General features: G+C 27.6%; 2 protein-coding genes and 1 long non-coding RNA gene across 8 annotated transcripts in view; 2 read left to right on the forward strand and 1 right to left on the reverse strand.

Annotated features, from left to right (window-relative positions):
- The first annotated feature begins 808 nt into the window (after window positions 1-808).
- LOC136084890 (uncharacterized) lies at window positions 809-6,273 on the forward strand. The gene is made up of 2 exons (XR_010640924.1): window positions 809-945; window positions 2,593-6,273. It is a non-coding gene; the product is annotated as an uncharacterized LOC136084890 (long non-coding RNA).
- Window positions 6,274-7,903: 1,630 nt separating this feature from the next.
- LOC101237636 (GA-binding protein subunit beta-2) lies at window positions 7,904-8,539 on the forward strand. The gene has a single exon (XM_065806936.1). It carries the CDS (start codon window positions 7,904-7,906, stop codon window positions 8,537-8,539), a length of 636 nt encoding a protein of 211 aa, XP_065663008.1.
- A 6,199-nt stretch (window positions 8,540-14,738) lies between these two features.
- Window positions 14,739-24,759, reverse strand: part of LOC100205859 (inositol hexakisphosphate and diphosphoinositol-pentakisphosphate kinase 2) — an 84,406-nt gene continuing 74,385 nt past the window's right edge. For 4 of the 6 annotated variants that reach the window (XM_065806176.1, XM_065806174.1, XM_065806173.1 and 1 more), the window contains exons 20-21: window positions 17,425-17,568; window positions 15,075-15,393 (exon numbers count right to left, since the gene is read on the reverse strand). In XM_065806176.1, the coding sequence (XP_065662248.1) occupies window positions 15,200-15,393; window positions 17,425-17,568 (338 nt within the window). In that variant the 3' untranslated portion in view covers window positions 15,075-15,199. Of the gene's footprint in view, window positions 15,394-17,424; window positions 17,569-24,759 lie in introns of all 6 variants that reach the window. The other 2 variants (XM_065806178.1, XM_065806177.1) reach the window with 1 other exon arrangement.

Here is a 24,759-nt window from a genome sequence, read left to right on the forward strand (position 1 = left end):
TACATATCTATTACACGGCATTAATTTTTGGGCTAAAATCTTTCAACGCGAATTGTTTGCACGACTATTAAAACTAAATGTCGTGAAGACTGGAATACTTTCACGTTTGGTTCAGTCTACACTAAAATATGTAGTTAAGTAACCAAGGATCACGACTTGATTGGTCAAAAGTTGAATGTCTTAATGTGTTAATATGTTGAAATAGGAGTTAAATTTTTTATTCATGGAAGAATATATGTATTTTTATACATTCTTCGTATTATTTTAATCACAACAAATAAGTCTACAAAAAGATTATCGATAAACCACTGTTACATCTTCTATACACACAGTTTTACATTTGGAATTGATACTTGCATTAATATCTTTCTTTTTAGCTAGAGATTTTGAAAGTTAATAAATATATCTTGAGATATCTTATTTTTTCATGTAAAAATTGACATTTTTGATTTTCAAAAAGTCTTAAAACCTAAAATAACGAATTAATTTTAAAATCTCTAACTAAATATGGACCTAACACACTAAGGACCATTTGAGGAATTTTTTTATAAATGAAGTCAAAGATAAGTATGAGTTTATCTCTGATGTTTCTATGTGATTTTTTTGACTAATTTTCAGAAAATTGGCAGCCATTTTTTAAAAAATATTTTTTATTATTTGATTTAAAAAAAAAACTGTTTTTAAGACTTTATCTTGAATGTTAAAATGTAAATGTTATACAATTTTTTATTTATTTGTCACATGACATTTAAAAATTTTCTCAAAAAATTTTATAGTTGATAAAATAAATTTCATAAAAATAATATTTATTAGTAGGTATAAATAGCATATATATAAAACAGTATGAAAAAATGTTTACAAATATCTTAACGTGCAACATGTGACTGACTACACATCAGTGTTTTTCGTGTTTAACCGAGAAATGCAATCAGATCATTTTATGAAGTAAGTTTATGTTTATTCTACATTATTGTGCTATTAGGATATTTAAACACACTAAATATTAATTTTTATTTTATTTGGCTGAGGTAAGCAGGCTTTGTGAGAAGAAGAAAATGCTTGAAAGTTTTTGAAGTTCCAAGTTTTATCTTTTTATTAGATTTTCATAATTGTTTATATTAATTATCATATTTACTTTAAATTTTTGTTTTGCTTTCTGTTTTATTTTGTATTCATGACATTCAAAGTTATGTTCATTAAATTTTAAAATTGTCTGGATTTTATTCTGCAATTTTTTCTTAAATTCTTGCATTATAACTTCATTAAATATTTTTATGAAGGATAAATTTTTTACTTGGTCATATATTATTAACTTATTATTAAGTTATTATTAAATTGATAAACATTTTTATTATCGAAGTTTATTATTGATTGCAACAGTTTTATTATTGAAAGACCTCTAGGAATGTAAAGACTGGTACTACTGTGAATAAAAAGTACAAACAGCTACAAAAAAGTGTTTTAGGAATTATAATTAGTATATTCAAACAACAATTTAATAAGTTACATTATATAAGTCATGAACTGAAGTGTTCACGAAATTTCTATTTTACAGATTTAAATGCTTTAAATTAATAATTTTTAAAATACTGTGTTTCTCTTATTTATATTCACTAATATCCATTTATATGTTGCATGTTTAAAAACAAAAACAATTTGTAGTTTGTTTTTCAAAGTTGATAAACATCTGATACAAGGTATCAGATATACTTTGTATGAGGTTATAAGTAATCTGATACAAGGTATCAGATTATTAAAAACCTTGATGTTTGTGTTAACGTTATCTAAGTAATGCCATGATCCAAGCAGGGATGTGGAGTCCCAAAAGAACTCCGGATTTGTATGTTACAAAACAATTACTTTAAGTATTGTGAATTTCAAAATAGGTATCACAGATGTAATGACTTGCAAGGCTGCTCAGGTTGTATGTATAGCTTTTTATCAAAAAATTTGTTCTGGCAAAATTTGTTCTGGCAATTTATTTATATAAATTATAGCTTTTTATCAAAAAATTTGTGCTGGCAAACATCAAAAAGAATGTACAAGCAACAAATTTTTTGGTTTCAGTTTATTTGTGGAAATCCTTTTGCATTTTGATTATATCTCAAATTCAGAACTTATATTTGTTCAAATTAATTAATATATAATTTTTAGACTTGGATTTTATTTATATCGTTTCAAGATATTTTCATATAATTTTCATAAAAAAGATAGATATTCAAAATATGAAAACATTTTATTTCTATTAGTTTTTATAAATATTACCTTTTATAAAAATATCAATAAGGTGACACCTTTTTTAATGTTATGCTTTTTTTTTTTTAATAAATTAAGGTGTAGGTGTATATAGTAGTTCTATTGGTTTAAGGTTAAGTATTGTTAAATATTGGTTTAAGAATAAATTATTTTATTGGTTTAAGATTAAGTTAAGGTTAGCTATTTAATCCACAACATATAAAGCTAGGCTGTTTAAAAAGCTATGCAAATTACAGTGTGTGTAGATTTATGAAATAGAATTTACAAATTGAATGAAAGTAGAACATGTATGATAAATTGATAGGACAGTAGTAATTTTTTATTTTTGTTTTTTAGGTATTGGCAGGCTGTAATCGACGACTTACTTACCTGCAACGAAATCAAAAGAACCTTCAACTACAAACAATTTAAAATAATTTTCATAGCAGCATTTTCTAAGAAGAATTTTCCCTTTATTTTATTTACTAATTAGATTACTTATATTTCATAATTTTTTTAAATTATTTTTGGAGATTGTTTAATTTTGGTGTTTTACAAAATTTTAAGTTTAAAAAATTATTTTACATATTTACATTTATTTTACATTTTTAATAATTAATTTTTATTCAGAAGTACAATTATGATTGTAGTGTCCAATTTTTGCAATATTTCTTCTGCAAATATTAAGTTGATATTATGTTATCAATGTGAAAGTATAATCTCAAGATATAGTTAAAAAAATGGTAGGATGAGGTAGATAAACATACACTTTGTTTTCTTATAAATCAAATTCAAGTTTAGCCCAAAATCGCTGTACTGATAGAAACCACTCTCAAAAACTTTTGATATTAATTGATCTATTAAAATTTAACTGTTATTTTCACATGATTTCCACTTACTATGACAGACCGTAAGTGTGAAAACACGCGCAAACTGGCAATCGGGAGATTTTTGAACAAAAATTAACGCCGCACAGTGGGGCAGAATTGCTTCAAAATTGGACAATTGACGAAAATGAAATAAGGCGTTATGAAATTTTTTTAGTAGTAATGCATAAAAGAGTCTCTGGTCCATTTTATCCACGTTTTTTTTTTTTAGGTTTGGACTGACCTTTAACCCTGTGAAACCCATATTTTAGCCATATTCTTTTGTCTAAAAAATGACTCGCTTGCGCGAGTTAAAAGTACCACTTTGTTTATATAGTGCTTATGAGAAGTTTGTTAAAAGTTATGAATTTTTTTAAGGTATTCTTTAATTTTAGGCTTGTAGCTATCTTTTGGTAATAAAAAAAACATTATTTAAGTGCTTGCACTATATATTATTATGCCTTTACAAAAATAGCGTTTTAAATATTTCATTTTTATGTAATTTTTTTAAACAATGCACTTTTTGTTTAGGTATTCACCTAGATACACCTGAGATTTTTTTTTTTTTATGGAATGGCTCATGATTATTGATTGTCAAACTTTTTTTTTGTGTGCACATTCTGAGCGCTTTTTTGTGTAATAGAGGAAATGTGTCATTTACATCAGTAGAAACCAGGTAACGAAACCAGTCATTAACGCATCGAATTAATGACGTTTTTTTTCATTGCATTATTGAGCATGCTTTGGTAATTGTTTTTTAAGTTAATCTTTTTTAAATGATTTTGGTTTAGAGTAATAACATTATGTTTTTTAAAAGAATTGAACTTGTGGCTATTATGAGAGATTCTATGTTTATTAAAATGAACGAACAATTTCATTTTTTGAATGAAGAAATTAAAAAGCCTACAGAATGCGAATAAAAACATTTAAATGCGTTAAGTCAGTCACTGACTTTATTTATGTCACAGTATAAATCTCTTTGGATAAAATCACACAGGATGTATGAAGTTTTTCAAAAAAACAATAAGTTTTGGTTAAGCAGTTCCATTTGTTTAAATCAGCATACAGTGAGCGAAACTTGCTGCAACGAAAAGAAGTATAATACTTCAAATTTTTGTGAACAAACGATCCAAAGGAAATCAAAAGTTTTAAGCGAGACTCATTCTCTATCTGTTTGACTTGTGCTACTTAAACAAGTTTAAGCACTGAAGGAATGTTACATGCATTAAAACTATTGAAAGAAGCTACAGAAAGTCCCAAACGTGCAAATAAATATAGAGAAGCATATAAAAAAATACTTGAACCACAAAAACAAATGTCACGTGAAGATGCTTTAAGTGTTTTGGTGGAAGCAAAACTATCTAGATATCATTATGATGTTTTAAGGAAAATTGTACCTGAAAGGTTTTCCTCATACAAAAAGGTTCAAGCAGCCAAGAAATTATGTTATCCTATTGATATTCATGCAACAGAAACCTATGCTTTGGTTTCTTTGCAATCTTTACTGAACCATACAATACAGCGCTTACTTTTAGCTGTGGAGCCTGTTATTAGTACTCTTCGAAATGAAGAATTAAATCAGCTTCAATTAATTTCGAAATGGGGTTTTGATGGCTCTTCAGGTCATAGTTCCTATAAACAAGCATTTTTTTGATTTCAAAGCCAGTGATTCAGCTGTTTTTCTAACATGCATCGTCCCTCTTCGTCTTGTTTCTAGTGGAAAAATTATTTGGTCGAATGCACACCCTGCATCCACAAAAAATTATAGGCCTTTAAAAATTGATTTTATAAAAGAGTCTAAGATTGAATCAATTGCTGAGAAGAATAAAGTAGATGAGCAAATAAAAAGAATTGTTAAGACAAAGTGCCTAATCGAAGAAAGACAAGCAGAAGTATTTCACACTTTAGTTGTTTGTATGGTAGATGATAAAGTATGTAATGCTCTGACAGAAACTACTTCCACCCAAAGATGTTTTACATGTGGTGCAACCTCAAAGCAATTTAATGATAAAAATGGTTCAGAGGAGTATCAAAACTGAAAACTTGGGATTTGGCTTATCTTTGCTACATGGGTGGATTCGAATGTTCGAATGCATTTTGCACTTGGCTTATAAGCTACCAATCAAGAAGTGGCAAGCTTGTGGAAATGATAAAGAAATTGTTGCAAACAATAAAGCTCGAATTCAGAAAAAATTTTGAGAACAGTGCGGTTTGATTATTGATAAACCAAAACCAGGATTTGGCAATACGAATGATAAAAATACAGCTAGACGCTTCTTTGCCAAGGCAGAAATTTCAGCTGCTATAACAAATATAGATATAGTTTTGATTAAAAAAAATGCATACAATTATGATAGCAGTGGCGAGTGGATATGATATTGATGTAAATAAACTTAGATTATTTTATCTTGACACAGCAAGATACTTTGTTGAAAAGTATCCATGGTACAGCATGCCCCCAACATTGCATAAATACTTTATACTTGGTCCTGAAATTATATGATCTGCATTGTTGCCTATAAGACAACTCACGGAGGAAGCACAGGAGGCTTGCAATAAAGACTTTAAAAGGTATAGAGAGAATTACTCTAGAAAATGTAGTCAAAAGGACACAAATGCTGATATCTTTAACTTTTTTTTATTGAATTCTGATCTTGTTATCTCTAGTAAACGAGTACTGCATAAAAAAAAACTAAACAAGCTTCCAAAAGAAGCACTAGATTTACTGAAACCTCCAAGCATACATATTAATGATGATGATGATGATGATGATGATGATGATGATGATGATGATGATGATGATGATGATGATGATGATGATGATGATGATGATGATGATGATGATGATGATGATGATGATGATGATGATGATGGTGATGATGATGATGATGATGATGATGATGATGATGATGATGATGATGATGATGATGATGATGACGATGATGGTGGTGATAATGATGTTTTTTGCTATTAACTTTTGACCATTGATTGTTTTATTTACGGAAATTTACATTTAAAAAAGGTTTTTTTTTTAATATAAAAATAATCGAAGTTTTTCGAGTTTACGAGTAATTTTTTTTTCGAGTTGCTTTTTACATTATATTTGAATTGCTGTAGTTTATTTGATTGAATCGAGTAAAATACGTTTTATTAGTATTATTTATTGATGCAAGTTTCTCATTTTCTTTTTTTTACTGTTACTTTCCGGTTTTTTAAAAAACGTCACTCGAAATTACTTGAAAATACATTAAAAACGTCTGATATTAGTAAATAATTATTTAAAAATTTATGGACTAATTTTTAATAAGTCTAACAAGTGCCCTTAAAAAGATTATTAAACTTAAAAATCGAAAACTGCAAAAAAAAAATTTTGTCCAGTTTTAAAGCTGTTCTGCCCCACTGTGCGCCGTGTTAACGTTTTGCAACATACTTTAAGACAAACTTTAATAAAACTCGAAAAGAATTTAAAGAAAGTTTGTTAAAGGCTAGTAAACTCTTAAAATCTTGTCAACTTAGGATGTTTTTTAAGGATATATAAACTTTTTTTATTACTTAACATTTTATTCATTTTTCGAATTACTTAGCGTCTTGAGTACTTAGTAGAAAAGTTTGGGTTTTATGATGCCTAATTTAAAATATGATATTCTGAGATCTTATTAGATATTTTGAGCTTTTTTTACCTGTATACAGTGATATTTCATAAGTTACTTTTAAGACTTATTTAAATAAAAATTTTTTTTCAACTTTTATAACATGTTGTAAGTTCATACCAAATTATTTTTTTAACCTTGCACGTTGCATAAAAAGTATTGAAAAAAAAAATTTATGGAATGTCTATAAAATTTTGTCTTGTTTGTTCACATTTCTCTTACTTCTATAACATAAATATGAACAAAAGTTTGAAGTTTAGAACTTATCCTGAGTTATTAAACTCAAATATCAAAATATCCTAGATTCACCTTTGTATATATATACGAGGAGTAAATTTTCAAAAGCTGCTAAGTCCTAAGAATTAAAAAATTTGAGTTCATTATACTGAAATCTATTATTTATTTAAATATTAAACCTAATAATCTTGGTCATAGTTTATTTGTTCTAAATATTTTTATTTGCATTATAACTTGTTGTAACAAAATATTATTTGATATTGTTATAAAATATTAAAAAAGAATAAACATGCAGTTTCTATAGAAACTAATTTTGCTTAATAACATTCAATCGGAAACTTGTTATCATTCCAAAGGATATGTCATATAAAAAAATATGATATTTTCATTGAAAAATGGTTACTTAATAGTTTTTATATAGATTAATTGAGCACATGCATTGTATAAAATAGAGAAATGTTAAGTAATACGTAAAATATGAGTTAATTTTATTATTTTTTTTTTTTTTCAATAATGGATAGTTTTATATGCTTGCTTAAAAAAAAATCACTAAATTAAATTTATTCGAAAAATACGTGACTTTTACATAAATTTTTTTTGCATGAGTTTTAAATGCTTTATACAAAAACACTGTTTACTATTGGTTCAGACAATTTATTTATGATTTCAAGTAAAAAAAGAAACTGGTGCTATATTTAAAATTAAATGGTTTCTATAACCGTTCATAATAACCTCAAATTACTTCATGCTTTGTTTGCTATGTAATTTCCCGTTAAATTTTCAAAAATTAAGTTTAAATTATGCTATTCTATTTACCGCCTGCCAGACGGGGTTTTCAAATTGCTAGTCTTAATAAAATTTGTATTCTAAAAAATGGAGTTATTAAGTATTCAAGGTAATTTTGTATTTTAAGAAATGGAGTTGTTAAGAGCTATTCGAAAAAATAGCGACTCAGAAGTAAAATTATTACTAAAATCTGGATTCAATCCCAACATACTAGTTCAAGAATACGACAACAAGATGCAAATATACTACAATACCATTCCACTTTGCGTCGCTGCTGCCAATGGTTATGTTCAAATCGCTCGTTCTCTAATCAAACATGGTGCTGATATAAATGCTAATAATAACGCATGGTCTTCGCCTCTTCACTTAGCAACTTATTGTGGCCATGAATCTATGATAAAAATGCTCATAATGAAAAATGCTAATATAAATCTTCGAGATTCTCGCGGAAATACTGCGTTACACGAAGCTTGTAGAATGTCACGGGTAGGCTGTGTAGCTCTTTTTTTAAAGTATAATGTAGACTTAAATGTTAGAAACAATGATTTTAAAACTGCTTTTGACTTGGCAGAAGAAAAAAAAAGTAAAACCATTATAAATCTTTTGAAAACTAGATTAAATGATAAAAAAAAAGCGTACATGTCAATTTATAAAACGGATAAAAACGACGTAAAAAACGTTTCAAAAAAAAACGTGCGGTTTCACGAAGAGGTCACTATGATTAGAGATGAATGTGGTCTTGTTAAAAAAGGAGGTTATTCTTGAATTAATTTTTCAATCAGAAAAAGATATAAAAAATATATATACAAAAAAGTGTATACTAAAGTTTTGATGATACCGCATCTAACAAAATATAACTAAAACATTGTAATTTAACTTATTTAGTTAATAAAATTTATTGTAACTATTTTTTACTTTATTTTAATTGGTTGAATTTTTTTTTTAATTTTTTTATAAAAATGCATGATTTATAGTACAGTTGTATGACAATTTTATGGTTACCTATTAAAATTGACTGTTCATCTGTGAATAGCCTTCCAAGTTTTTTTAAATTACTTTATTTAAATTCATCTTCAAAATATTTAGATCAGTTAACATATAGAAAGCTTTATATTAAATCAAAGAATGAAAAAAATAAAAATGACGTAAAATGATATAAAAATGAGGAAAAATGGTATGAAAATGTTTTTTTGTGGATTTATCTCATAGACATGATACAAAAATAAGTTTTAGGGTGTTTTTATCTTACATGGTATAATATAAAACTGTTCTTGAACATAAATTGGCGGTCCAATTAGCGCAATGACTTAGGGGCTGTTCTTACGGATAAAAATCATCTCGCCTAACTGGGATAAAAAAATTAGCAAGATCTCGCCTTTCTTTTAAAACTCATACATATTTCAACATTGCATTCATATGTAAAAGCATTCACCCCGCCGAGGTGAGATCTCGTCTAAGAATTACTGACATCCCGGTGAAGCGGTGTGAAAATTCTTCTTATAAACACAAGCTTGAAATCAGCTCGGTTAGGTTGGCAAAGTTTAACTTGCATTTCCTTTATTTTTTAATTCTATAAATAAAGTTATTTAACCACACATGTAAAAAAATCTAAACATCTGTCATTAAGTTTTGAAAAGCTAAATTTCTTTTTTAGTTGATTATAAATTAAATATGATATTTTTTTTGTAAAACATGCAAGTTTTTATTTCGTTGAACCACTTCAATTAGTGGAACTGACCCTTCCGCGGATCCATTGTATGTTCATCATATTTCATAATTCGTTCTCGTATACTGAGCTACCGTATTTGCAGATAGGTTAGGACTGTCCCCACCTCTTCATATTCATTTTACTTTTTACTCCATTCTATCAAATACTACTTCATAGTCTCGGGACTTCTTGATTTCAAGTTTTTCTTTCATTTCATACTGTTGCACACATATTACCTTTAAAACGTACAATCCCTGAACATTCAGTATCCAAAAAAGCTTAGACGGCTCTACAACCAATCTACATTTGAATGAAAACAAGTGCTTAATTCATGAGAGCTTCTTGAGAGCAATTTAACGCGCACTCCTTTCTCTTTCGATTGTTTCCGTGCTTTTTAGTGCAATTTGTTGCCTCATGTCTTAATCTTATTAATTTTTTTGGGTACTGCGAGGTTTTTTGCAATATGATTTATACCTTGACAGTTTAAGCATACAACGGATTTAGTCAACTTTATTCTAAATCTGTTTTGGTAGATGGTGTTAGCGGTGACATTCACTCCCATCGCTTCAACTCAATTTAGAGTGGTCCTCGTTTTCAGCCTTCTCAACGTCAGTTTTCTCTTTTTTGACTTGAAATCTGCAAAATACTGCTTCTGGTAATCCAACAACAAACGCCAGTTTCATCGCTTCATCTGAGAACTTCGCCAAATACGCAAAGTGTTTTAGATCTGATAAAAATCATTTTTCAAAAGCGTCAAAAAAGTTTAAGATGATTACATTTCGTAACTTCTAATTTTTTAAACCTTTTTTATAGCTGATTCTATGCGCGGTTGTTAAGCTATTTCACGCAAGAAATACATCATTCAATTGACAAATCTCTTTAGTAAATAAAAACTTTTCATTCAAAATTTTTATTAGAATTTATACAGTATTGTAATCCACAAATATTGACAATAACAATTTTACTCTTAACTTTTCAAAAATTAAAGAAAAAATTGTAACTGATAGGGCTCAAAATTTTATGTAGGTTTCTGCAAAAATAATAAGTTTCTTAATAACTTTTTGTATAAGATTTGTTATTTTGAACCTGTTTAAAATATTTTTTCATATCAACGCGCATACCAACGGAGAGAATGAACTATATTTGTTTTTCAGAATTACTGTGTCAAAAAGTGATCAAGATTTATATCCTATTTGCTACCTAATATTATTATTATATGCAGACATACGATCTAAAATACGATTTTTTCAAGTTACCGAATCTTATACAACAACATGAAAAACTTAATTTGGGTGTTATTAGAACCACATTACCATTAATATTGATATGAACTCTGTTATTTAAATTTAAGAAAAACTCAAAATGACATCAGGGCATTTTATCTTAGCTGATAACAAATTTATAATGAATGGTATGAAAATTATGGATATTTTTGAAATAAATGTCTATCAGCATTTAATTTTTATGTGTCAATTCAAAAATGATCTCTCTCCTGAAAACCTTGATAACAAGTTTGAAATAAATAGAAATGAAAATTATTATCTATGAGCAAATACAAGTAACACATATAAACTGTCCAAATAAATGGAATATTTATCAAAAGGATTTAAATGTATGGCAAAGTCATTAAGTTCATTTAAGGGTGGAATGCAAGAAGCGAACATGAGTCAAGTTTGACTTGAACTTTACAATAGCGGCAGAGTATTTTTTGAGGGGAAAACCCATACCTAGCCGCTATTGGTTACAATGTAAAGTTCAAGTCGAACTTGACTCAAGTTCGCTTCTTGCATTCCACCCTAAGTTTCTAATCAAAGAGAAATTTTTAAAATTTGAGATTTGTTTGTGCTTGAGTAACTCTGAAGTTATTTGATTCTATTTTTTCAGTATTTTTTATCTTTATTTGATTTACTGATCAGCGCAGCAGTTTTATGCCCATTAGGTTTAATAATATAATATCTATATACTATTGAAATTATATATGGGCTCTATGAAAAGATTGCGATGACGTATTTCATCTTCATCTTTTTTGAGTGTCTGTTTAATTTTTTTTTTATAAAGATCATTGTAAAAATAATAGTTTTTATTTTATATTGTATATACAAAAACGGTGCTTGTTGACAAGATTTTACTGTCTTCTTCGTTCTACGGACATATCTTTTCTTTATTGTATAAATGTATGTTGATTATTTTTGTTAAACAGCAAAATAAATGAAATACAAAAGCTTTCAGGTTAAGCGTAGATTTTTACGACTTCAACACTTATCAAAGGCGATAAGTCGACAACTTATCGACAACTAATTTTTTGTTTTGTCTTTTCCAAAACTTTGTATTTCAAGCAAGCCATTAAAAAAAATCTCAAAATTATATGCGCTATCGTAATAAAATTTTTAGGGGATTTTTATCTTATTAATATTTGTGATAGGAGTAGAGTAGAATTTTTAATAAAGATTCTGATTTTAAGTTATCTAGTGTTTTGTATTTTATTTTAGGCTTTTTTTTTTTTTACTACCCAATAAATTTTTATTTTTTTTACAACAAAAAATTTATTTCAAAATCGGCATCACTCATATCACAGATTTACACATTTAGAGCAGTTTCGCAAACTTACATTATAACTACTTGGCTCATTCTTCCTTATTTTTTTACAGCGCAAACCCATTATTTTTTTCTGAAGGTAATAATAAACTTTGCTTTTATAAATTTAGTTAGATTACTGCGTTACATTGCTGATATTGCTGGCAATTTTCTACTATTATTATTATTATTATTATTATTATTATTATTATTATTTTATTAAACACCTTCTGTAAATGTGTTTACAAGGTAAAAATACATAAAAATAGTTTAAGATATATAAAGAGAGAATAAAGCATATCACTTGATAATGTTTTCTTCAAGAGTATTTTTGAAAATTGTTCGCTGTTGCTTTGCATTCCAACATTGAATTGCCTGTACTAAAATTTGATAGGTATCTTCAGGAATTATATTTTCTGAAATATTAATTTTCACTTTCTTCTTATCCTGAATTAAGTTTTTCATATTTATTTTATGGATCTTACATAATTCCTTTATATCATCTAAAAATAAATATCTTAATGAACAAGCTGAGAATTGATGATTTCAAAAGTTACTTTATTATTTAATAGACGGATAAATAGGTTTATTTTATTTCAACTTTTTTTTTTTCCAACTTGTTATTAGTTCAGACTAATAGCTGTTTAAGACTTTCAAATACTCTCTAAAATTTTTGAAATATTTTTTCACAACTTAAAAAAACTACATTATAGTATGCTTGCAGTATTCATTCCGCTGGTTTGTAAATTTGTAAAAACGACCGGATTTTTACATGAGATGTTTCCTTAAACTAATTAAACAAATCTTTTTTTAATGTTATTTAATAGTATAAGGAAGCAGCTACATGTAAAATTATAAGAAATTAGCGGTTCATAAATTGATACCACGTTATTATTATTTTTCTTCTAATTTTTGGATTTTCTACTCCGTTTTCGGTTATTTTTTACAAGTTTTGAAACTGTCAGGTTCTCATGTTAAGATTTAAATAAATCACTCAATAAATAAAATTGATTTCTTTACAAAGAAATTGATTTTATTTCGTATTCTAAGACTAAATAAAAGGAGTATGTCCTACTTTGATATCTTTTGATATTTTTAAGTTGTAAAGTGTAGTTTTACCTTGTTTTCTAACATCAATTGAGCGACATGTTCTGATTCTTGTGGCGAAATAAACAAAAATAAAACTATGCTCTCAATGATTAATACTTTTGCATGTCAACATAAAATTAATATTGAACGGATTTTTCTTGTGCGTGGACACTCTTATAGCATACTGATAGAACATTTGGAACAGATTTTACTGATAGAACATTTGGAACAGATTTTACTGATAGAACATTTGGAACAGATTTTACTGATAGAACATTTGGAACAGATTTTAAGACAATAGTTCAGTTAAAAGAGTACTTTAAAGATTTCAAACAGTCAATTACATGAAATAGGGATAGATAGGAAAGTGTGTAATTGGAAAGTCTCGGCGTTGAAACTTTGAATATTTTTTACAGTAAATATGTTTTCAAAACACATTTCGAAAGTACGAAATGTTTTTTACTTAAGACCATAAAAGGTAATAAAATTCTTTAAACCAGGAGATGCATCATCTTTTGTTGTTCAGGAGATGCATCAGCTTTTGTCGCGCAGGAGATGTATTATCTTTTGTTGTGCGACAGGTTTTAGGAAAATAAAAAATTAGCTTCTGGTTGCAATGTCTGACAAAAGAAATATACTATGTATTATGTAGTAGTATACTATGTAGAAATATACTATGTAGTATGTATTATTTGAGGAACTAGTTATTCTGGATGATCTGATCCAGGTTTTGTATAAACAGCAAAATAAATTTTAGGGTTAGTTGTCTTAGAATAATAAAACCCGCTTCAAGGGATATATAATAAAACTTGGGATATATAATAAGAAGGATACATAAAAGCAATGTATAATGTAGGGGATACATAAAAGCAATGTATAATGTAGGGGATACATAAAAGGATACATAAAAGCAATGTATAACGTAGGGGATACATAAAAGGATACATAAAAGCAATGTATAATGTAGGGGATACATAAAAGGATACATAAAAGCAATGTATAATGTAGGGGATACATAAAAGGATACATAAAAGCAATGTATAACGTAGGGGATACATAAAAGGATACATAAAAGCAATGTATAATGTAGGGGATACATAAAAGGATACATAAAAGCAATGTATAATGTAGGGGATACATAAAAGCAATGTATAATGTAGGGGATACATAAAAGGATACATAAAAGCAATGTATAATGTAGGGGATACATAAAAGGATACATAAAAGCAATGTATAATGTAGGGGATACATAAAAGGATACATAAAAGCGATGTATAATGAAAAGGGATAAAACAAAACGTGCTTCAATGGATATGCAATAAAACTCGCTTCAATATTTATTTAAATTACTGTAACTCTTCTTATCGATGCAAAACACTTTTAAACTATGTTTATGTTTATCAACCTTTTGATGCCTTTGGCATCTGTTCTTATATTATTTATAACCTTATTAAACAATATTTATAATTTAAAAATGTGGCATTTCATAAATAGGTGCTTATCGGCATGTTTTTTTAGTCATTTTTAGTTAATACCTAAAAATAATTTAAAAAAAAAACACTCAAAGAAAAAAAAAAAAAAAAAAAATAGTCATTAGGGAACTGCGTGAAATGTATTTTTCTATTACATATGTAAATATTTCTAAATACAATACTACATGCATAGTTATTAAAACTATTCTACATACGAAGAGCCAACCAAATGTTTTGTCAACAGTTTTTTAAAACAAAATTCTTGTCGTACGAAAAAATTAAAAACCCCTAACAAGAAAGTTAAAAAAGGTATATTTTTTTACATTTTTTGTGAGAATTTTTCATTTTCACTAAAGAAAATCTTGATTATAAGCTCTTCATTATTCGAGTTACTCAAAAATATTATATGTAGAAAACATTCGGGAATAATTGTTAAATAAATAAATTAAAAAAAGGATAAAAACAAATTCTTAAATATGTTCAAAAAAATATAGACATAATTACAGCAATTTTAATGACTTTCTGTAAAATTGTAAAATTAAAATAAATTGAAAATAAACAATTATAACAAAAAATACTCCTTTAAACGGAAACTTGGGACACCAAATCAAAATTCGTTCTTAGTAGTTCTTCGTTAGATATCGTTTCAGGAGATTCAACATTATCTTCGTTATTGGCAAAGTACTCAAGCATTTTCTCAACATCAGCCTGACGAACATTCCTATGCAGACATATCAACGGATGCAATGATGGTAACGTCTCGATAACGTCAGCACCTATTAACCAAAATATTTAATGAATGCAGTAAACTTGAACAAATTGCCGACTGTAAGCAATATAAAAATTGCAGACTGTGGCCAATATAAAAATTGAAGGCTGCGGGCAATATAAAATACTGCAATAGAACATCCAAATAGTTATCAATCGAAATATAAAATACTACGATAGAACACTTATCCGAATAGCTATCCACAACTTCTGCTTAAAAAATATAAAATAATTTAGCAAACAAGAGTTACTTTTTTACACCGAATCATTGACAAAAAGTTAAAACAGTTGAAAACATTTTTTTTACATGTAAACTTATTTAAATACTTGTATTTTTCCATTCTAGTTATCGTCTAGACTATATTGTGAAGACGACCATGCATCTACAAAATTTATCTAAAAAAATTTAAAGCCTTGCCATGGCCATTAACCAATTCTGAGTCACATCAAAAATAAAAAAGAAAGAGAAATCTTCTAAAATTATTAGGATCCAGTACTTAAGCCTGAGTTAACAAAAACTATAAAATAAATTTCACTTTAAGTATGCCAAATTATGCCATGCAATCAAGTCAATAAGTGTGTCGCTAAAAAAGATTAGCCAGTATGTTTTATCAAATTAATAAACATTATGAAAGCCAGTAGTTTTATCAAATAAAACTACCGGCTTTCATAATGTTATTATTATGATGATATCATAATAATAACATTATGACATGTTAAATATTTCTTTTGTGCACTAAACCTAGCACTGTCAGTATATGCTAAACCAACATGATAAAATATGAATCTAGATGCTAGGAAGGGGGATGCTGAAGTGAAAACCTGACCGTTACTTTTTAATTCTGGCTTTCCTCCATAAATTTGATTCTGCTAAAGAAAATGATTGTAAAGAAGCTATTATTCAGATCTCTAGAAAAATAACAGAAAAACAACGCACTATGAGTCAAACACAGCATAATCATATTTTATAAAACCACAAAAAAAAAATATAGCAATCTTCTTTTCAATATTTATCTGACAAAACATATCATGGTGTTGTGTCATGTCATGGTGCCTTGTCATGATTGCCGTGTCATGTCATGGTGCTGTGTCATGAAAATACATACACATTCAATGTATTTTAACATTAGTCTCTACAACTTTGTTTTTTTCGACGTTAACCTTTTTTTCGACACACCCTTTCCCCAAAAGTTTCTAATCATCAAGATTCAGCAGCTGTTATTGCACCCCAAAATGGTGGTAAATGCTTAACAGTTTTTGAGGTGAATTTTGGATTTAGTGAGACAAATCAAAGTTGTCATACATAAAATGATCCACATGCAAAAATAAAAAAAATACAAATAAAAAAAATTCTTTTTTTAAATTTTACTCAACCAGCAAAGGTTTCTTCAACATTTCCTTGCAGAACTTTAGGCACACTAATCTGTGTTTTTCTGAACCATGTGGTTTTTTAATAGGATGTTGTACAGAAAGTTTTATACACATGTTGACGTTGTGCAAAATAGTTGCTCAATGAACAGTTCAAGTAGCAATCTTATATAAGAGTTTTCTTCCGCCTAGGGAAGTTACATTCACCACGGCTAAGAAGCCTGGCTCAATTACATTGTAACTTACTGTAAATAAAAAAATCACTACAGTAGTACAATGAAAATAATGCATATATTACTAAATATGCATAATATTACATAAAATAATGCATAATATTACTAAATTTTAGATTTAGTAATATTTAAAAATTTATGATGACCAAAAAGCTTTGCGGAAAAAAAAAAAGAAAAGAAAAAAAAGATTCATTTATATCATACGCATAAGTTTATCCTACCTCTAACATCAATATAAATCTCCAATACAGTTAGGAGAAAATGGAAAAAGGGTTTTATTTTAAAATGTTGTATTTAAAACACTGTTTTAAATAAAACGGGGTTTTATTTAAAGAGGTTAAATTTAAAATGGAGAAAGAGTAGTATTTTAATATAGTAAGTTTAATTTTATGGACTTTATAAAAAAAAAGATGTATTTAATTACAAATTAAAAATTACCTCGAATAGATATAGATTCTTCTATATTTTTGATTGGAGAAGTTTTGAAAACATTTTTGATCATTTTAGTAATAGAACGGCGGTAACTAACTCTTTGTGCCATTGGCTGTAATGACATGCGGACAGGTGCGCTCGATGAATATTCTACATTTAAAACATCATGACAATATAAATAGCACAAATGGATATAAAAGAAAATAGTATCTCTTTTAAAAAAACTTATATAAACAATAACCACATAAAATATCAATAAAATTTTTACATAACATAACATAACATATATACAAAACATAAAGTTAAAATAACAGTTGCAAGTTACTTTTTCTTTTTGTGAAAACTTATACAAGTTTGCAATTATAGCTAATTAACACGAATAACTATTTTGCAAATAAAAAAATATATGCTTGAAGCAATTTCTGCAATTCACAAAAGGTTTGTATATATGCTGCTAAGTATTAAAACTATATAAAAGTTGACCTATTTTTGCATAAAAAAATTCACTTTTTATATTTCACATTTAGTTATTATGTATTAAACTATTAGCTAATTAATATTCTGCATTTAGTTATTATGTATTAAACCAAAATACCACTAATAAAATAATAAAATACCAATAGACCACTATACTAGAACTTCTAACACGCTAGATTGCTTGTGTTTAAAAAATGTTTCAAAACTTTTTCTAAAAGCTTTATAAACCACTTGTTTTTCACTTTATATTTAAAGTTTTCTATTTAAAATTTAACTAAAATGTATAATCAGTGGTTAAAGTAGAAAAAGAAATCAAGTGGAACGGCGTTAAAAAGTTCAAAGTATGTTCAACAGAATGCAGACTGACCCCTCCACTTTGTAAATTTTTTAAAATACTTTATAAGTATTTCGAGGTCTTGGGTGATGACCAAAATTATTATTTTGACCACAATTGTTTGCTTATATCATGTCTTAATTAAATGCTTATATAAGTATTTATTTAAGCATTTAATTAAGTTCGACTTCTCTATAAATTTATATAAATTTATAGAGAAGTGGAACAAATTTTGTGATTTGTCGGCTAAGGAGAAACAGTGTTCCCCTGCATTCCCCCCTAGTTCCTCTGCATTCCCCCTAGTTCCCCTGCATTCCCCCTAATTGTTAATTAATAATCTTAATCCCCCCTGTTTATAATAGAACTGTGTATAATAGAATAAACTTAAATGTACTTATTCTCTTATCATTAGATAACTAGACCAGTACCACTGAAAAACCACTAGTTCCTAGCTTAAGTACGCCGCAGACTACCGTCTTGGTTGTTAAGAGCAGTTGTTAAGAGTGGTTGGTGGTAACCAACTGCTCTTAACAATGGTAAAATAACAAAGAATAAAAATATAATTTTAAAATTTTTTAATCAAACTAATTCAAATAGTTTTTGTTTTTTTTAAATATTTTTGTTTTTAATTTAATTTATTTTACTTTTTTTTCAACTTATTTAAATCTGGAAATACTAAGCAAGCTTTTATATATATATATATATATATATATAGTATTGAAAAAAACTAAAGTAAATTTTTCTCATAGATAAAATTAAATAAATCATTATATATAAAAATATATAAAGATTTATTTCTTTTAATGGCCTCGAATAATTGATTTTGGTTGGAAAATCTGCGCCCCCTTAATCTTTTTTTTGCAATTTCCCATAAATTCTCTATCGGATTTAAATCCGGGGATTGAGCGGGCCACTTTATTAATTCAATTTTATTATCTTCAATCTATTTTGTCACGAATGCTTAGGATCCTGGTCATGTTGAAATCTCCAACGAATGGGCATCTCATCCTCAGCACATGGTAACATTTTTGTTTCCAAAATTTCTTTATATTGGAAACGATCCATTTTATTATTTACTTTCACAATAGGTCCTGCTCCACTCCTTGAAAAAAATCTCCACGTTATCACAGACCCACCTTCATGTTTTACTGTCAAGTTGCAGTATTTAGGCAATAACCTTGTCCCACTTGGTCGTCTAACATGTGTCATACCATCAGATTGAATTAAATTAAATTTAGATTCGTTGGAAAAAAGTACAGTTTTCCATTGTTGCAGAGTCCATTTCCCATAAGTTTTGGCAAAATTTATCCTTGCTAATTGATTTTTTTTAGATATGACTGGCTTACAAGCTGGCTGCCGACTTGGTAATTTAGCCTCTAGAGTTCTATTTCTGATGGTTCTGTCTGTTATATTTAACTCCAAGTTCCTTAAAACTTCAGTGGATGAAATTGCAGGATAATTTTTTATTTGTCTAATAATTAATTTATCTTCACGGGTTGTTGTTTTTCGTGGACGACCTCTTTTATGATTTACTTCTACATTACCAGTTGTAATAAATTTTTTTATTATTCTTATTACAGATTTATTAGTATTATACTTTTCACTTAATTCTTTTTGAGTTAATCCTTTATTATAACCACTAACTATGCAATTTCTTGTAAAAATATTGTATTTATTTCTTGCCATATTAATTTTTTTATAACTTCAATTGGCTAAAGTACACAACTACCTTCAAAGATTGCAAAATTGACTGTGAATTATTTTTTTAAAAATATTTTGTTTTAACCATATCATAAGAAACTTGTTTAAACTTGTTTGTTATTGTAATATTTATTTTTAGGTAATATATCAAAAAAATATCAAAACTTAACTCATATCATTTTGTAGTTGCTTTAGTTTTTTCCACCGGAAACATTGCCATTTTTGCTTCATATTAATTTTTTAATTAGTAAATTTTGAAAAAATAAAAATATTTTTTAATAACTTTATAAAATAAGGTAGGGAAAACAAAATAAAAAAATTTCATCAAAATATTTTGAATAATCTTTACTTAAATTTTGAAAAGTAGGATATTATACAAAGAGTTGCTTTAGTTTTTTCCAATACTGTATGTGTATATGTAAATATATATATATATATATATATATATATATATATATATATATATATATATATATATATATATATATATCTTATATCGCTGATTTAGGTGAGCAGTGTGACGTCATACTGAAATAGCCTGCTGCTGGGGGCTTCAGTACATACATCGACTGACAAATAAAATGCTTTTTCAGTTCAGCTTTATATGGTGAACTGGTGAGTATAGCTGTTTTGCCCTTTTGGTATCGTTTTTGAAGTTGCTTGGTTTTCTCCTTTAGAATACTTACAATTTCTTCAGGTGAAGCAATTGTGAAAGAAGTCATAGATGTCGAGGACAAAGTTTCTGGTTCGGAGCAAGATGTCAGGAATACAATTTGCAGTGAAATAGTTTGTGTTTGAGACTTGGTGGTTAGATTTGGTGTTGCAAAATCTCAGAAATCTCAGGTAATGACCAATTGGTTGTTTCTGAAGGCTCAAACATCCAATCATCAAAAACTTTATTAAACTTTGTTAGGATTAAATGGACTTATTCCCATCTTTCTATAACCATTTATAGACATCAAAATGTTTGCAGATTTCATAAAAGCTATTCCAAATAGTTCTAGAATCTGATAATCAATCACAACTCTAAGATTATGTGCACGCAACCAAATACAACCTTCATTTGAATAGTTTCTATTATATGGTGCCATGAAAGAGACATCTAGTGGCTGCAGACACTGTGAACAATGTGGTGGGAAGCAAGCAACACTAACATAATTTTCACACGCTTTTATTATAAACTCCATATTTTTTGCATGTGTCGCATGACCATCTAATAATAGCAGTACAGGCTTTTTTTGGATGGCATTACAAAGGACAGAAATTGTTCAAACTATTTCAAAAATATATCTATGTGCATCAAACCACTAGGGTGATACAATGCAATAGTACCCAGAGATTTTTTCAAAAGTTCCCTCTGGCATACGCAAAGATACCAGGACTGTGTCTTAGAAAGTTTTTTGCCAACTGGTAGCCTGCCATTCCTGTTTCTTTGTTAAAGTTATGTGGTATCTTGCTCTTATCAGCTAGCTGACATGCCAATTCTTGCAAATCTTTCATTGTAACCGGAAACAAGCAACTCTCTAGAAATATTAGGTGCTTAGCTAACTCTTGCTCTTGTTCAAGGGTAAAAAAAAAAAAAACTTTAAAAACTCATTTTTTTACTGCACAATTACTTAGTTCTAAACTCTCTTGTTGAAGTCTTTTCATTCTGTCTTGCAGTGTTGTTATTGAGATATAAAATGTTAATGATGCTTTCTTATACCCCTTTTTCTTCCTCATTACTGATTCAATAGCTGCTTTCATGGAATTTTCTTCCCAGGATTGCCGATTAGTAAGATATTTGTATTTTCTAGCCATATTAGTTAACCATATTATACAACTATATGATTAAAATACTAATTCAAAAAATGCCAAGTTATTAATATCATTTGTTATGTTCTCTAATAAAGAAAAAAATATATAACAATATACATATACATATATATATATATATATATATATATATATATATATATATATATATATATATATATATATATATATATATATATATATATATATGCATATATATATTTGAGCTTGTACAAATACATTGAACAAAATTTAAACTTAATAGTCTAACGAAACTGCAAAATGAAAATGCAGTCCCGAAGTTACTATAGCTTTCTCATTCTTTGGCATTTGACATTGTTGCCTGCAACAGATGAGATGCTTTACACAAAAAATGACAATAAAACTTTTTTTTGTGCGTAACTTAAGTTACTAATACTAATATATGTATATGTATATGTATATATACATATATATATATATATATATATATATATATATATATATATATATATATATATATATATATATATATATATATATATATATATATATATATAAGGGTTAGCCAAGATCAAAAAAATTAGAAAATTACACCTGGCTACATGAAATGTTGTTCCTTAACATAATAAAAGTATTAATTTAAAAAAAAGATGATTCTGAGTACAGCCGAATTTGAAATAAAGATTCGCATTTTTATGTTTAAGTATCGCCCCAAAAAAATTGAATGTAAGGAAGTAAAAAAAGGATGGTAAATATTTTGCATCAACTCTAAGCGTTTATAATGCTTTTTTATCATCAAAAATATATTTTACTTTTAAAAATTAGTTTTTGGATTGAACTAAATCAGAAAAAAGTTGTAACTGACCAGGACAAAATCATAAGTTTTGAAAATCATAATAAAAATTAGGGCAGGCTTAAAAACAAAAGTTTTGAAAATCGCACTTATGCAAAAAAATATGATCCTTTACATGAAAGAATACAAACTATCAAACAAATAAATAGGAAAAAACATTAAGTGCTGCCAAACTTTAATTTGATTATTTTCGTTTTTAGACTAAAATATGTCAAAAAATTTGTAAGAAAGTCAAAAATGATTAGGATTTTTATATCAATAATAACTATTTGTTATGAACAATATTTTTTTTCAGTAAAATGATCTTGTTACTTATAAAAGAGAGTTAAAAATTATTTCTACTGTGCTAAATCAGCAAATAATTGCTATTTATTGCAATTTTTGACCACTTTAAAAACTTTGTTTTGAGAAGCAATGCCCTGAAGAATTTTCCATTGTCTTCTAAATTATAAAAAAACATTACTGCCAGTAGGAAAATTGATAATTCTGCAGCATTTTATAAACTTCCTAGGTGCACTACTTTAAATTGTTCTATTTTAAAATAAATACAATTTTTATATGCATTTTTTTAAGAAAGATTTTTAGGGAAAGTTTCTCTATGAAGCAATTTGATTTTAATAACTGTAAAATGTTTAATAACATCAATTGTTGCCTGTTTTTAAAATAAAGGTTTCTAAAATGACCCAAAAAATAATTTAAAAATATGATGGTGGCATGATAGCTAGAGAGTGGTTTTTATAAATTTGCATTGCAACTGTTTATGGATTTTGAATCTCAGAATCTCACGTGAAAATTTTTACAAACTATTTTTTCTGCCTATTCAACTAGTTTCAACTCTCTGCCTACTTCTCGGTCCTGCCTACTTCTCGGGAGGCGAATTTATTAAAAAATTATATAAAAGTATTAGTATGTAAAACGTGCTAATTTTTAAAACAAATGCTAAAATTAAATAATTGGAACAATAAGTTTTTTATTACATTATTACGTAATTTAATCCATAAAAACTTTGTGTTTTATCTTTCACTTTTTAAGCAGTGCTCGAAACGTGAGAAAAGTGTAACGAGGGGTGGTTTTCAGTATTTTCAAAATACCATCTTATCATTGCTATTATATATATTCATACTTTAAAATGTCACCCTGTCTAGCCTTACTTGAAGTACTGGTTTTAAGTACTTAATAACGGCTATTGTTTGATGAAAAAGTAGCAAAAAAACAATTAAAAAAATACAGTACAGTAAAAAACAAAATACAGTAAATACTATGCAGTAAATTTGTATTCCAGTTCTCTGGTGTAAACAGGATATAAAAATGTGTTTAAAAATAATGATTGCATAAGAATTAAATCTTAAAAAGTTAAAAAAAGAAAACTACAGTCTTTACCCACACTCAATCTAATGACCATTCCCCCAATCTGCGCTAGCTTGAATGTATGAGGTGTGTTCAAAAAATACCCGGAATTTTTAAATTTCGTGGGTTTGGAGAATCCGATTGTCAGCACTTTTTTTTGTGTGTTGGTATACATCCCCCTAAAGTATGATAAAATTCTCAGCTATATTCATCGTTTACTTTGTGGTAGTCGGTAAGGTTCAATGTATTTTTATCAGCTTGGCGATTTTTGCTTGTTTAAAAAATGGAAGAACTGATGAGTCAAAGAATTTGTATTAAGTTTTGCGTAAAAAACGAAATTAAGTGTAACAAAGTGTGTGAAATGTTGCAAAAAACCTATGGTGAGTCTGCTATGAAAAAAAACAAGTGTTTACGAGTAGTATAAGCATTTCCAAGATGACCATAAGTATATGATCCATATTCACCAGATATGGCTCTGTATGACTTTTTCTTATTCCCAAAAATGAAGAAAACCTTAAAAGACTGCTGTTTCACAAGCATAGATGACATTAAAAGCGCATCGCTGAATAAACTAGAAGCTATCCCAAAGATTGAGTTTGAGAAGAGTTTCAAGGATTGGCAGAAGCGCTGGCACAAGCGCATAGTATCAAATGGGGACTACTTTAAAGGAGCCAACATTAATGTAGACGAATAAATAAATATTTTTTTGAAAAAATGAAAATTCCAGGTATTTTTTGAACACACCTTGTATCTTCACCTATCCCTATAACTACAACAACCTAATCGATGAATTTTTATCATTTAATCTACTCTAATGCTAGCTATTCAACCCTTCCCTACAATTCGATTTTAA

This window comes from Hydra vulgaris, chromosome 09, assembly GCF_038396675.1.
Source record: "Hydra vulgaris chromosome 09, alternate assembly HydraT2T_AEP".
NCBI classification, from domain to species: domain Eukaryota; kingdom Metazoa; phylum Cnidaria; class Hydrozoa; order Anthoathecata; family Hydridae; genus Hydra; species Hydra vulgaris.